The 13,125-nt window shown below is 43.1% G+C and overlaps 1 protein-coding gene and 1 non-coding gene across 2 annotated transcripts; one reads left to right on the plus strand and one right to left on the minus strand.

The window, feature by feature from the left end:
• Positions 1-372: 372 nt before the first annotated feature.
• LOC149281406 (uncharacterized) lies at positions 373-3,638 on the minus strand. Its single transcript, XM_089499353.1, has 3 exons — positions 3,104-3,638; positions 2,716-2,819; positions 373-378 (listed from the first exon to the last, which is right to left on the minus strand). Exons 1-3 carry the CDS (start codon positions 3,627-3,629, stop codon positions 373-375), a joined length of 636 nt encoding a protein of 211 aa, XP_089355479.1. The 5' UTR covers positions 3,630-3,638.
• A 7,233-nt stretch (positions 3,639-10,871) lies between these two features.
• LOC149281407 (small nucleolar RNA SNORA35) lies at positions 10,872-11,001 on the plus strand. The gene has a single exon (XR_016278047.1). It is a non-coding gene; the product is annotated as a small nucleolar RNA SNORA35 (small nucleolar RNA).
• Positions 11,002-13,125: the final 2,124 nt, after the last annotated feature.

Genomic DNA, 13,125 nt, shown 5'->3' on the forward strand with positions numbered 1-13,125 from the left:
CAAACACATCACCGCACTCTGCTGGTATGTGCACGTTTGGGTGACAAGCTATTAGAGAATGATTTAGCCTCATTTGTCACGGGACGCCACAGCATGTATGGACTTTTATGTTTAACGTCAAGTTTTTGTTCTTTGCCAGTCTCTATGCTCTTTTCAGTTTTGGCCGCATCAACCTGTGTACACAAGAAAAAAATTGTAAATCTTGACAACGATATATAGGATTCTCATCAGTAAACACCATAATAAGAGTAACATCATAAAATGTAAATTTAAGAGAAAGGGGTGGGGAACCTCACCAGAATAGTTGTTCAATTGAGTTGCACATGGGCAAAGTATTGCTATGAACACTGTCTTAAGTTTAATCATCACAATTTAATGCTGCAAGAGGGGGGAGCAAGTTAATCATTCTTATGCATTCATAATTTCACAACTTACAGCGTGGCTAGAAGAACTGCGACTCTTGGAATGAGACCTGTCACTTTGGCTTCTTTTCACATCCTGAGAATGCTGCAAAACAGAGGAACCGATAAGTTAAAAGCAAGCTTCTTTCTTAAGTGGATTTTTTGGAAAAATGAGGAATGAAAAATCACTTTTTTTTTTTTAATAAAAAAATGGATGTCTAGTTCTAGGACTGCACTGTTTTAAACATGAAATAAAACGCATATTTACCCTTAAGTAGTTCTTAACTTGGAACAGTTTCACTTCTTCACAGCTGCATTGAACAAGTTACAAACAGCAAATTTATCTCAGTTTTCATTGCTTCACTACAAGATACCTTAAAGAGGAAGTCCCGTGGGGTGGTGGGGGTAGCATAGGCTTGCATTACCCAATTACAACAACATTCCTTTATATGCCTTTCCTTTAACTGGTGGCTGCCAACAACAATGTAATATTGTAGGTTACTTTCTACAGGTCTCTTCCAGGAGACTTTATTATGTCTCTGGATGATTTGAGACTGAGCACCATTACATTACTCACAAAATGGTGGGATTTCCCCTTTAAGGAGATTGAACCACTTAAAAATGAACTGCCTATGTACCATTTAATTGAGTTTAATACAGCAAACAACCATGGTATACATAAAGAATTAATGACAATAAATGAGCAAGGTAGATTTTGCTTATGACTTGTTATATGTAAGACCAAAGGCACCATCTCAGCAGCATAGTTAACTTATCTGCATGGCTGCAGGCCTCTTCTTCATCAGTCAAACATCTGGAACATAGTTAAGTTAATAAATCATGATTACCTGTACCGTGTCCAAAACATCTCCAAGCTTTGCCTTTTTTTTTTTTTATAATAGATATCTATCTATCTACCTACCTATCTGTAAAAATGAAAACCCCACAAGGAGGAAAGAGTGGCTTTAAATTTAGTTCTGATCATCTAGGTTTACCTCACTACTGTTTCCAGCATGCAACAGATACAAAATAGCATAAGAACGCACAAAGCAAATGTGCGTTTTTTGTTCTTAGAGCACGCTCCAAGAAAAGAAAAAAAAAAAAGTTAGTAATCCAGACACCATCTACTGTTTACCTGGTGTCTGTTAGTAGGACTACCCAAAAACTGGGTGCTTAGTTTATACCAAAAATCAAGAATACCTATACACAATCAAAACATTACCACCTGCTTCTTATCCTCAAAGGCTGGAGTTCACATCCATTTCTATGAAAACAGAAATAAAGCATTTAAACTGCACACTTAGCTGCATTTTCAATTGTTGTGTGTTAATACGAATTTCATTCCTGCACCACTGCTTTTTTTAGGTCAGATTTAAAGCACGAGTCGGTTCCGCTAGTATTTACATTTGGATAACTTGAGATCCAGTTGCTTAAACAACCAGGTTAGCTTTAGACAAAAAGCCGGTCCTATTTACATTTAGCAGTTGGTTAGACACCACTAGGAGACTAACTCAACAATAGAGGAAGAACACCAGGAGCTCTCTGGCCATTGTTGAATGGCAATTTCAGTGCTATTATGCATGATACGCATGATCATTGAGATCATTGATAGTTACACAACATTTTATATATACACCCCAGCACATTTACCTAGCTGTGGATAATCATTTGGTGCTAGATATTGATTGTTTGAAGAATCAATTTTACAATAATCAGGGGCAAAATTACATTTTGTAATGAAGTGTAGGAAAATAAAAGCACTTTCAACTGTTGCCAAGGTAATTCCCTTTGATAAACAGACAAACTTTACTAGCAGCCAGAGTTAACATCCCATGCAGGGAGGCAAAGCGGATCCGACTGCTTAAGAACAAGCCAAATGGCTTGTATTTCCCTCAGAAATCTCATGGTGCTGCCACAACCACAAGGGATTTGTGCAAATAAGGTTAACAATTATCACCTTTGCCTCTATATCCACTTTATACATGGAGTGCTTAATACTTCTACTACCCCTTAAATTTAAGTGGAAAGGTTTCCATCGCCTTTACCCACCATAACTTATGTAATGGGGCTCCTTAAGAAGGAACAGTGCAGCACACCTTGCTTAGCAATAAAGTTCTTTCCATCTACAATGTAGGAGGGGGGGACCTGCTCTACTAGAGATTCTCCCAACTCCAGCTTTTTATGAAATTGGCTTACACAGCATAACCTGTTATAGAACATGCAAGACTGATACATTAGGAGATTAACAGAGCTATAGTAAACCAAGCAACTATTACCTGTTTTGACATCAACTGTCTTAAGTTAGTTAACATACCTCTGAATGCTTCTTTAAGTCCTTGAGACTCTCTGGAAGCTCCACCTCTTTTCCTAGCGCCTTGGAAGCATTCATTTTGGCAATTTCCAACAGCTGCAGCTTTTCTGAGGGGGGAAAAAAGGAAATTAAACAACCACTAGGGAGACAAACCTGCAATATGGCAAATGCGATAGGCAAGAATATTTGTACATAAATATCTTCACGGAAAGTTGTGGAGTTACATCACAACTACACTGACCCCTCCCTTTAATGAATTTAATCAAAACGAACAAAGCAGACTCAAACTAAGGTGGTTGCTTCCACTGTTATAAAGGTGTTTGGTTTTTTTTTTTAGTACAAATAGTCCACACTTTGTAAACACTACACATGATTTGGGGAAGTGACATACCCTTTTCACTTAATCTGAGCGGGGTCCTGCTGCGGGATCTGGTTCTTGATCTGCTCCTCCAGCTTCTGAATGTAGGAGAGTAAGGCCGCCTTACAAAGCCATAGTACCTTCTGCCACGAGACCTTGAGCGGCTCCTTGAACGACAGCTTCTGCGATATGACCCCAGTCGAGAATGTGATCTGCTACGTGATCTGTACCGAGGTGGCGAACGGTAGTACCTTCTGTAAGCAGAAGAATATCTTTTTCTCTGACGAGGACTATAGGACCTGGAGCGGCTTCTAGAGTAAGACCTGGAGCGGCTTCTTGAATACGATTGTGAACGTCTTGATCTCTTATGTCTATATTTTCTGTCACGAGAAAGTGACCTGCTCCAACTCCTTGATCTTGAAGAGCTGGAATCTGACTCAGAGCTACGTGAAGAGGATCTTGAGGTTGACTTCTGCTTGCTGGAATGTGTTTTAGATCTTGAGCGAGACTTTCTATCTTTTGGAGAACTTAAGGTGAGATCATCCATAAAATTGGTCATTTCACTGGTTCGACGCTTTGCCTCATTCGCAAAGGCGCCACTGCTTTTGTCTTTGTCCACTGAGGAGAGAAAACCAAAACGTTTAATGTAGAATGTTAGGAATTTCAGACAGTACACTAGCAAGCTGGAGAGGACAAGGCAAATAAAAGGATGACCGTAAGAAAATGATCAAAATTAAAAGAAAAACATAAATAGCCATGGCTTTCTAATTTGTAGTCTATTTACTCTTAGCATTCTAGGATCCTAAACCTTTCTAACTGGGTCCTTAAAATTAGAGAAACTACTTTAAATTCTTACACAGAATAGCCACGGCATTTTAAAGAAATACCACAGTCTCTTTAAAATCTCCAGTTTGGTGATTAACAGTTTTTAACAAGTCAAGGGTCTCACAATAGAACGTCTGGATTAACAACTGCAGCAGTTGCTCCCAAAAAAAATAAAAAGTGTTGTACATCCCCTGTACTCACCATTTACTTTCTCACTATAGCTTTGTTGGTTCTGCATAATCAACTCTACAACAGCATCGTTTCTACGAGGAAAGAAAAAAAAATTAGACAACGAAATCAAACTACTTTTCATAAGTAAACTTAATTCTGAATACGTTTGTCACATTCGCTGTGCAGCTCAGCAGGTAAGTAGCTTGTGTAAGTACTGAAATTGATATGCAGACTGCGTACAGCAGAGAGGTTGAAGCTCTCTTAGCCGTTTTAATTTAGGATAAGAACTCAGCATATTTACGTTAATATGGAATTAACACGCATTAACTTTTACCACACAAATCAACTCCTCCCTTCTCAATTGGGGAACATATGAAGCCAAGCAAAGAAATCGGCCTGACTGTGCACGAAATGGCGGACACTGCTTCCGTCCGCCATTACACAACAGCCAACTGTCAGCTAACCCCATGCGGACAAGAGGAAAAATGACAGTAGATCAGAGCCGCATTACACAACACACCACCGAAGCTCATTAAGACATTCAACGAAGTTCACGATTAAATCATTTGACATGTCAAAAATGCCTCACTCCACTTTTCGCTTTTTTTACCACAGAAAATGCCGTATAAAGTATATGCGGGTTTGAGAAACATTAAAACAAGATGACGGGAACGCCAACGTAGGTGCACCCCATACAGTATTTTACTTCTAGCCATTCCAACCATAATAAAACCGACAGTAAAAGAATTTTACCACTAAAATAAACGTTATTAAAAAAATGCCTCAGAGAGGAAAAAAACAGACTAAAGCATCTAAATACATACCCGCGGTTCGAGGGGACAAAACCTGACTCCGAAATATCTAACCCGACGGTCAGAGTCATCTCGGAAATTGCGCGACGAAAACCCAAGAAAAAAATAAGGAAAACAACCTCCTCGGCGATCCACAGTCAACTAACTGGGGCGATGGTATTTTCCCGAACACTTTACTCAAACAGAAGCTCACCAAGGAGCGAGGTGAACGCTCACTAGTAGAAAAGGAGGGCGTAGTCAACTGTAATTGGTTGATATGGTAGTCAATCTCTTAATTGCATCTGAAGGGTGGAGCGTTGGGGGTATGAGAAGAACATTCTGGAATCTGGAGCTTAGAAGAAATAGGGCTTTGTTATTATGGTTGTTGTTGGTGGTGGTAATATGTATTGAAACCTTGTCAGTGCAGGTTTACCCCTTTTCGGTTTGTGCTTATTGTACACGTAACCTGTGTAAAGCACTGCTTAATTTGCTGTTAGGGTATCCACCGGTTCTCTAAAAAAAAAAAAAAAAAAATAATATATATTTTTTTTCTGTAACTTCCGTTATTAACCCCTTCAGGACCAGCCATGTTTGCGCTAAATAAATAGCCAGTGCAAATTACCTCCGAAATCTATTTAGGTGTTTGTCCTTATTTTGGAAACACCTCATTTGCCTGGTAATTTAATTTATTTTGGTAAATGCAAGGTAAAATAGGAATGATGTGTATTGCTGTTTCTAAACAAGATCTTTTATGTTATGCTGGGAGTTGGGCCCGAATAGCAGCTAGAAAAAAAGCAAAACTGCTAAACAAAAGTTTTTTTGTATTTTACTAGAGGCATGTGAACACTTGGGTACAGGAATACCCCACTTGCATTGGCATATACCGTATTGGCTCGATTATAGGCCGTACCCTAAAAGTTAGGTGCTTTTTTTAAAAGAAAAATTTTGATTTTTAGAAAAAACACATTAGTGGAACAGTAAAACAGTATTCTAACTCACTGTATTTTAAAATTTTTGGTATCTGTTATGCAGTTAGTTAACATATGTTACATACAAACAGAAAACCATTAGCAATTTTAACGCACCTTACTTATAGATATGCCCCTCTGCCCCAGCAGACATGCTGCCACTCCGCTCCCCCAGACATGCTGCCACTCCGCTCCCCCGAGATATGCCGTCACTCTGTTCTCCCGAGATATGCTGCCACTCTGCCCCCCCCGAGATATGCTGCCCTCTGCTCCCTAGATATTTGGGCGATATGCGTGGAAAACTTCCGGTGCTGGCACTTCTGCCGTGGAAAGTGCCAGCAAGGAAGATTGTTAACGTACATCGCGCAGACGTTCACCGGCTGCGGTGATGCGAGTATAAACAACCTCTGCTGCCGGCACATCTGCACGATGTGCTTTAACAATCTCCCTTGCCGGCATTCCCCCCCCCCCCATGGGAAGTCCCGGCGAGGGAGATTGTTAAAGCACATGAAGCAGACATACCGACAGCGGAGGTTGTTTACGCGCATCACGGCAGCCCGTATCAGAGAGTAGGATGCAGGTCCTCTGCAGCGCTGCGGGGGATCTGTATCCTAACCCTGCTGCCTGCCTGGCGCCCGGAGCTGCATGTCCCGGGTGTCGGGCGATACGAATTGCGCATTCCTGCGCTAAACCCCAAATATAGGCCGCACCCCCACTTTAAAGACTTAAAGTGGGAGGAAAAGTGCGGCCTATATTCGGGCAAATACGGTATTTTCAATAACTAGACTCAGGGAATTTGATTAGCGGCCTATTCCACACCAACACCGTCCGTAACAAAAAAAAAAGCAAATTTGCAGTTGCACCTTGTTTTCTTGAGTGTGTATATTATATTATCTTTTGTTTATTAGATGGTAAGAAATTACACATCTCTGTACAATTTAAATCAGGTAGTTAACACATGCATAACAAATCTATATTAACACCTTCAATCCGAGGGGTTTTTGATACCTCAAGTCCCGGAGCAAATTTTGCTATTTTTGTGCTATGTCGGTTCAGCGATTATTCTCTTTTCCTGTGAATAGTGTACCCATGTGAACTATGTGGTTTGGAAAAAAAACACCTAATTTTTTTTTAAAATCTTCTGAATCCTCATAAAATTAGGCAAAGTGATGGAAAATCCCTCCAAGTTTATCAATTCAGGTGTCCTGATTTCAGAAATACCTAATTTGTATAGATTTTCCATAGTTTCCCAGCACTTATAGGGAACATACTATAAGGTGTACATTTTTTGTAGCATTGTTATGATTATGGCTTAACGGGTTTGGGGGTTGTGAACGGGGGCAGGAGGGTTATACTCGGTAGATGTTGTGCTAGGGCAATAGGATGTAAGGTTTTTTAAAACATTTTTATTATCTTTTTTATATATATATATATATATATTTTATTTTTTGTATTTTTTATATATATATATTTTTTTAAATAGAGGTCCTCTTAGGGACCTCTTGAACATGTTATTAATGCCAATGATGTCACAATGACATCACTTAGCTCACTTAATTTTTTATTATTATTATTTATATTATTTTAATGATTTTTTTATTTTTTTTAAATGAATAACCCGCGACCCCCCTGCACCGATCACACTGTGATCTCTATGCAGGTCCTCACAGACATGCATAGAGATCGCAGCGTCTGTGCCTCATCGGAGGACAGGATATCCCCTGTAGGGGATATCCTGTCCTCCGATGAACTTCCTGGTTACGTCAGCAGTGACCCAACCCGGAAGGGAATACCTGATGTAACCACTTTCCGGCTTTCGTGCCGGAAGCTGTTATAGGAGATCGGACAGCAGAAATCCGGTGATGCCGGCTTCAGCTGTCAGGGGGGAGTCCAGGCTGTCAAACGACAGCCTGATTGTCACGGACTGGGTCCAAACAGATGACTGAAAGGACCCAGCGCGCCCAAAGATTGTGTGCAGGAGTCACAGTGTAGTAGTGGAGTTAGACAGGGCCTGGTTGCAGGGCGACCACACTCACCCAGGTGTTGAGCACCTAGGGTTGTGCGGCCAAACACCAGCGCCCTGATATAGCAGTGGATGTAGTCCAGAACGAAGTTAAATCCTGCAGGCACCCTGGAACAGTCATGAGACATAGCACAAGACTCATGTGCGGGATGCTGCAGGCTGGGAGTGTGGAAGCTAAGCAGAGTTTATAGAAGAAACATAACAAGCAAGGGACAGGGAGACCAGGCACGAAACATAACCAGACAAGATATACATGTTACAGGGCACTACAGTGAACCAGACAAGGAATAACCATTACTAGACAAGATATACATGATACAGGGCACAACAAAGGACAGGGAACAAGGCAATGATACAAGGAAGAAGGGCAAAGGTACATAAGAGACAAACAAACATGAATACAGCAACTAGCCTAGAACTATATGATAACAATTGGAGATTCCGTCACATCATATGGCCATAGTATGCTTAGCCCACCACTACGCCAAAGTACTCCAATGACGGTGGGTCCTAACGCTAATCCTTGCTGACAGTGGTACGAAACAAACCAAACACGTAATCAAACCACATAGCACTGAGACATACCTTAGACTGCAGACTGGTACAAACAGAACACACAGGTGAGGCACACCTTAAAAAGGAAACAGAGCTGAAGCAGAAGCAAGGAATGGAAGATCAGAACAGAGCATAAGGAAATCCAGGAATGGATCGAAGCAAAACAGGGAAACTGAAGCAAGACAGATATGCAGCTCCGCAGCCTGGGCAGAACGTGACACTGATCTCCCGTGCAGCGGCAGGGACCTACCGGTACGTCCATAGGGGACTGAAGGGGTTAACCCCTTAATGTCCATTGATGGGTCAGGCACGTCGCGCAAAAAAAACGGTCAGTTGATGACCTATGACGCTCCTGGTGTTGCTGTAATGCCTCGACATAGAGGCATTCAGCAACACAGAAAAAAAATGTCGGGGAGCGGTTAGATCGCTCCCAGGGTTTTTATATTAGTTAATTAAAAAGATGGCATGTCTTTTAAATATGGCTGTGCCATATGCATACCTGGGAACTCTCCAGGTTTGCCTGGAGATTTCAGGGTGAAGCAACCCTCCGGAAAATAGGTGGGGAGCGTGGCCTATGTCAAGACCCCGCTCCCCGCCTATTTTCCATTTAAATACCTGACGTCAGTGGGCAGTCCTGGCCGCGTCCTGCAAGGGAAGGCTCCAGATAGCTGGAGCCCAGAAGCTCCCAGGTATGGCCATATGGAAATAGCCTCAGAAGCAATTACAAATTGCTTTAGTCACTCAGGGGGCATCCAGTGATTGACACCCCAAGCCTTACAATCACTCAGTGATCTTGATTTGCCCAGTACATTGCCTTTGACCGGTAAAGATATGACTCCCTTCATCACTTGCTTTTAGTGAGGGTGAGAGACAAATCGTGTGGTAAAACAGGTATACTCTTATAAAAATATTATAAAAAAGGTCCCCACAAAGGCTCTTATAAGAGCCCCTCTTTTTATTTTAACCCCTTCTTTACTGTTGATCACTGCATAGGTAGTGATATTGCACATCAGCACTTTTTTGCTGTTTGTGCACTTATTTTTAGCCACATTTTTTCAGGGCTTATTTCATATTATTTTTAGCTGCCATTAACCCCTCTTTTGCTGTAAATCAATCCCATAGCAGTAGGATATTTTTGCTTACTCTATTTACACAAGTAGTGGTGGCAGTGCACCCGAGGAGTGGGTAGCACATAATAGGTATAGCCAGCTATTCCTTCCTTTTACTGCAATTCCTGGCATCAATATTGATTTTACAGGATTTACTCCATTGTAGTTTGTGCAGATTTTTTGGAGAGAAGATGTCTTGTGAGACATTGTCTCCCAATCCAACCTTTATGCCCAGCAGCCATGGACCCCCATTGATGTGCCAGAATTTAAATTCTGGGCATTAAGTATGCTAATTGAAATTATAAAAAAGACCTCCATCCGCTTCTATTGGAGCACCAGCCCTATCCTTAGTACCCCCATTTACACCCAGTCGATGGGTAGAAGGTATGAAATGGTCCTTCATTTCATGCATTTAGCGATAACAGCCTGTGCCCCCAGTTTGACAGGCTGTATAAAATCCACCCCCTGATTACCCATCTCATTGTCAGGTTTGCAGAGGCTTATATACCTGGAAGGAATATCATGCGTGGATGAATCCCTGATGAAGTATAAAGAAATATTGGGATTCAAGCAGTATATTCCCTCCAAACCCTCCAGGTATGGAGTAAAATTGTATAAGCTCTGCGAGAGCGAGGCTGGGTATACCTTGACCCTCCAGGTTGCCCAGAACATCTGGGAACCAGTGCCAAGATTGTTTGGGATCTAATATTCCCCCTTATAAACAAAGGCTACCACTTGTATGCTGACAACTTTTATAAAAGCGTCCCATTGTTCAAGCTTCTGTGTTGTTTTGACACGGTAGCTTGCGGTACTATAAGAAAGAACCGCGTGGGTTTCCCACAACAACTGGCATGATCCTGACTACGAAAGGGGGAGACCTCATCTCTATGTCAAGTGGAGCTCTTGACATTGAAGTTCATGGACAGAAAAGAAGTGTGCATGCTGAGCACCATCCACGATGAAAGAACTGTGGATGTTTCTCTCCGTGGCAGTGCTGGGGTCACTAGAAAGCCAGTGTGCATCAGGGCCTATAACAAGAACATGGGTGGGGTCGATCTGTGAGATCAGCTCCTACAGCCCTACCTCATAATGAGGAAGATAAAGGCCTGGTACAAGAAGGTTGCAATGGAGTCTAACAAAATTAAGGCTACCCATTTTATTTTTAGAATTCCTCCTACAGCAGAATCCCCCAAAAAGATACAGGATATGCTACAGCAGGGGCAAAGAAAGGACACCACGTTCTACTGTCCAGATTGCACTGGAAAACATGCACTCTGCATTGGTAACTGCTTCAAGCTGTAGCACACAGCTGCCAATTTTTCATTTTTTTGTTCCTGCACCATTTTTATGAGCCTTTATTTGCACTGACAAGTGTCCCCTGTGTGTATTCTGTGGCTAAGGGTTTGCTTAATGGTGCTAGATCAAATCCCTTTCTGGAGAAAGGACAAGCTTTCTTGTAGCCTGCCCCTTCTGAAAGTTGGGTACAAAAAAAGTTTTGACCGGATGTCAAAATTCCAAATTGAAACAGTGAATTACGCATGTCACAAATGTTACCTTTTAGCCCTCACACAACCTCACAAACCTATGCATGTGGAGTATCACTTTACTCAGGATATGTTGCTGAACACATATTGGGGAGTTGTTTGACAGTGGCACATACCAGGACCTGTATATAACTAAAGTACAATTTGTATACTATTACAAAGTTTGACAAAGTGTGGTTGTATAATTAGCGCATGGAAACGGTTAAAATACCAGCATTTGAAATACCTTGGAGTGTCTAGTTTTCAAAAATATATGGTTTGATGGGGATAAATTGACTTAACTGGCATCAAAGAAGTTCCAAAGAGGAAATGGAGGCAGGAACCAAACTTGGAAAAAAAAAGGTTTGGAAATCGTAAAATGCTACTATAACTTACAAAAAACAACATTGGGTATTTCTAAATTCAGGACAATTAGTAGAATCTATTTCAGTTTTTTTACTTGCTTTTGTAGATGAGTAAAAATCTTTCAAATAAAATTCATAAAAGGTGTTTTTTTTTCACATTTTCATCATGTTTTATTTTTCTATAGTAAATTATCTGAAGAAAGCCCATCTTGTCCTGAAAAAACAACACATAACTTGTGTGGGTATACTAAATGGATGAGGAGAAAATTACAGCTAAACACGAGCACAAGTGTTAAAACTGCCTCAGTGCCAAAGAGTACAAAAAGAAAAATGAAGCCCGGTCCTTAAGGGGTTAACACATACAGAACCCTACCTATGAGCCTGCCACCTAGCCTTATGGTACTTTTACACAAAGTTCCTGGCAGGAACGGTGGGCATTTGAGGGCCTGGCTCATCACCTTACAATCTGTGACGGATCGTCCTGTGCCCCAGACTGGACACATCCGTCAGCTCCTTCCCTCTCCCAGTAAGCGGACACGCTGGCTGATTAAGAGCCCCAGCCAGATTATAGGATCGTTTCTTTGAAGGCCGGAGCTGCAGCCACATTCAAACAGGGTACACATAAATATAATAATAATAATAACTGAAGATCAGACATGGTTCTTCACATTACTCCCCTCTTGTGCAAACGTCCGGCAGACACAGCCAGATCCCTAACGGATCGGCTTGGGGATGACCGGGCCTCTACTGTCTCTAGTCCTGCGGGGTAGGGAGAGTGGGCGTGCGGCCTCTGGGGCACCCTGGCAGCCCCATGTCAGTCACCCAGGCTCCTAGGCCTGACCCGTAGTCAAAGGGTAAGAGGCCAGCCCAGAAGCCTCTCCAGTGGGCAGCCCTCTTTAGTCTCCTCTGCAGGCATGGGAGACCTTTCTCCAGGGCTTCCTTTCCCTTCTGGGCCCTCAGCCCAGACTCGGCTCCCTCCCAACCTGATGGAACCCTCCCATGGTTACCCTGACTACGGGCTTGTCCCGAGTCAGCTCCACATTCCCCCATCCAAACAAGAGCCCACTCCTAAGCAGCAGCAGTTTCACTTACCCCTACCTGGCTCTCCGAGCTGGGGCTCGTTTTGCCCACTGGACCATGCCGCTGGGGAGGAGTGCCGGTTGCCCTTCCTCCCATAATTGGTGACAGCAGCTGGGGAGGGTCGCTGCCTGCGCCCCCTCCCAGATGCTCGTGCTGGGGAGAGCCAGATAATGGGGGTGTAAGCAGTGCAGGGCAGAGGTCAGTGGCTCTCTGCCCGGTTGCCAGTGCTTCTGCTGGTGCAGGGAACGGTGCTGGGCAGAGAACAGCGTCACTCTGCCCTGTGGCCAGCTCTTCCGCTGGTGGTTCCCTGCTAGCAGGTGGGGACCCTTCGCTGTGGGGCGGGCAGAGGCCAGCAGCACTCTGCTCTGTTGCCGGCGTTTCAGCCAGAGCGATGATTGCTGGTGCAGGACAGAGGTCAGCGACTCTCTCCCCAGGTGCCAGTACTTCTGGTTGGTCCTCGTTAGCCGGCAGGAACACTGTGCTGGGGGATGAGCAGAGGCCAGCAGCACTCTGCCCCGTGGCCGGCTCTTCTGCCGGTCTGGCATTTTGCGGTGCTGGGCAGAGGATCGCGTCGCACTGCCTTGGTGGGTCCCTGCTAGCAGGCAGGGACCTTTCACTGTGGGGCGGGCAGAGGCCAGCGGCACT

The sequence above is a fragment of the Sceloporus occidentalis genome, unplaced genomic scaffold (assembly GCF_023333645.1).
Source record: "Sceloporus occidentalis isolate IW3139 unplaced genomic scaffold, rSceOcc1.0.p SCAF_133, whole genome shotgun sequence".
Taxonomy (NCBI): Eukaryota; Metazoa; Chordata; class Lepidosauria; order Squamata; family Phrynosomatidae; genus Sceloporus; species Sceloporus occidentalis.

Coding starts and splice junctions, on each gene's coding strand:
- LOC149281406 (XM_089499353.1), bottom strand. CDS start 3,629: ATGACCAATTTTATGGATGATCTCACCTTAAGTTCTCCAAAAGATAGA. Junction 2,820..3,103: donor GCTCAGATTAAGTGAAAAGG/GTATGTCACTTC, acceptor TTCCCCCCTCAG/AAAAGCTGCAGCTGTTGGAA.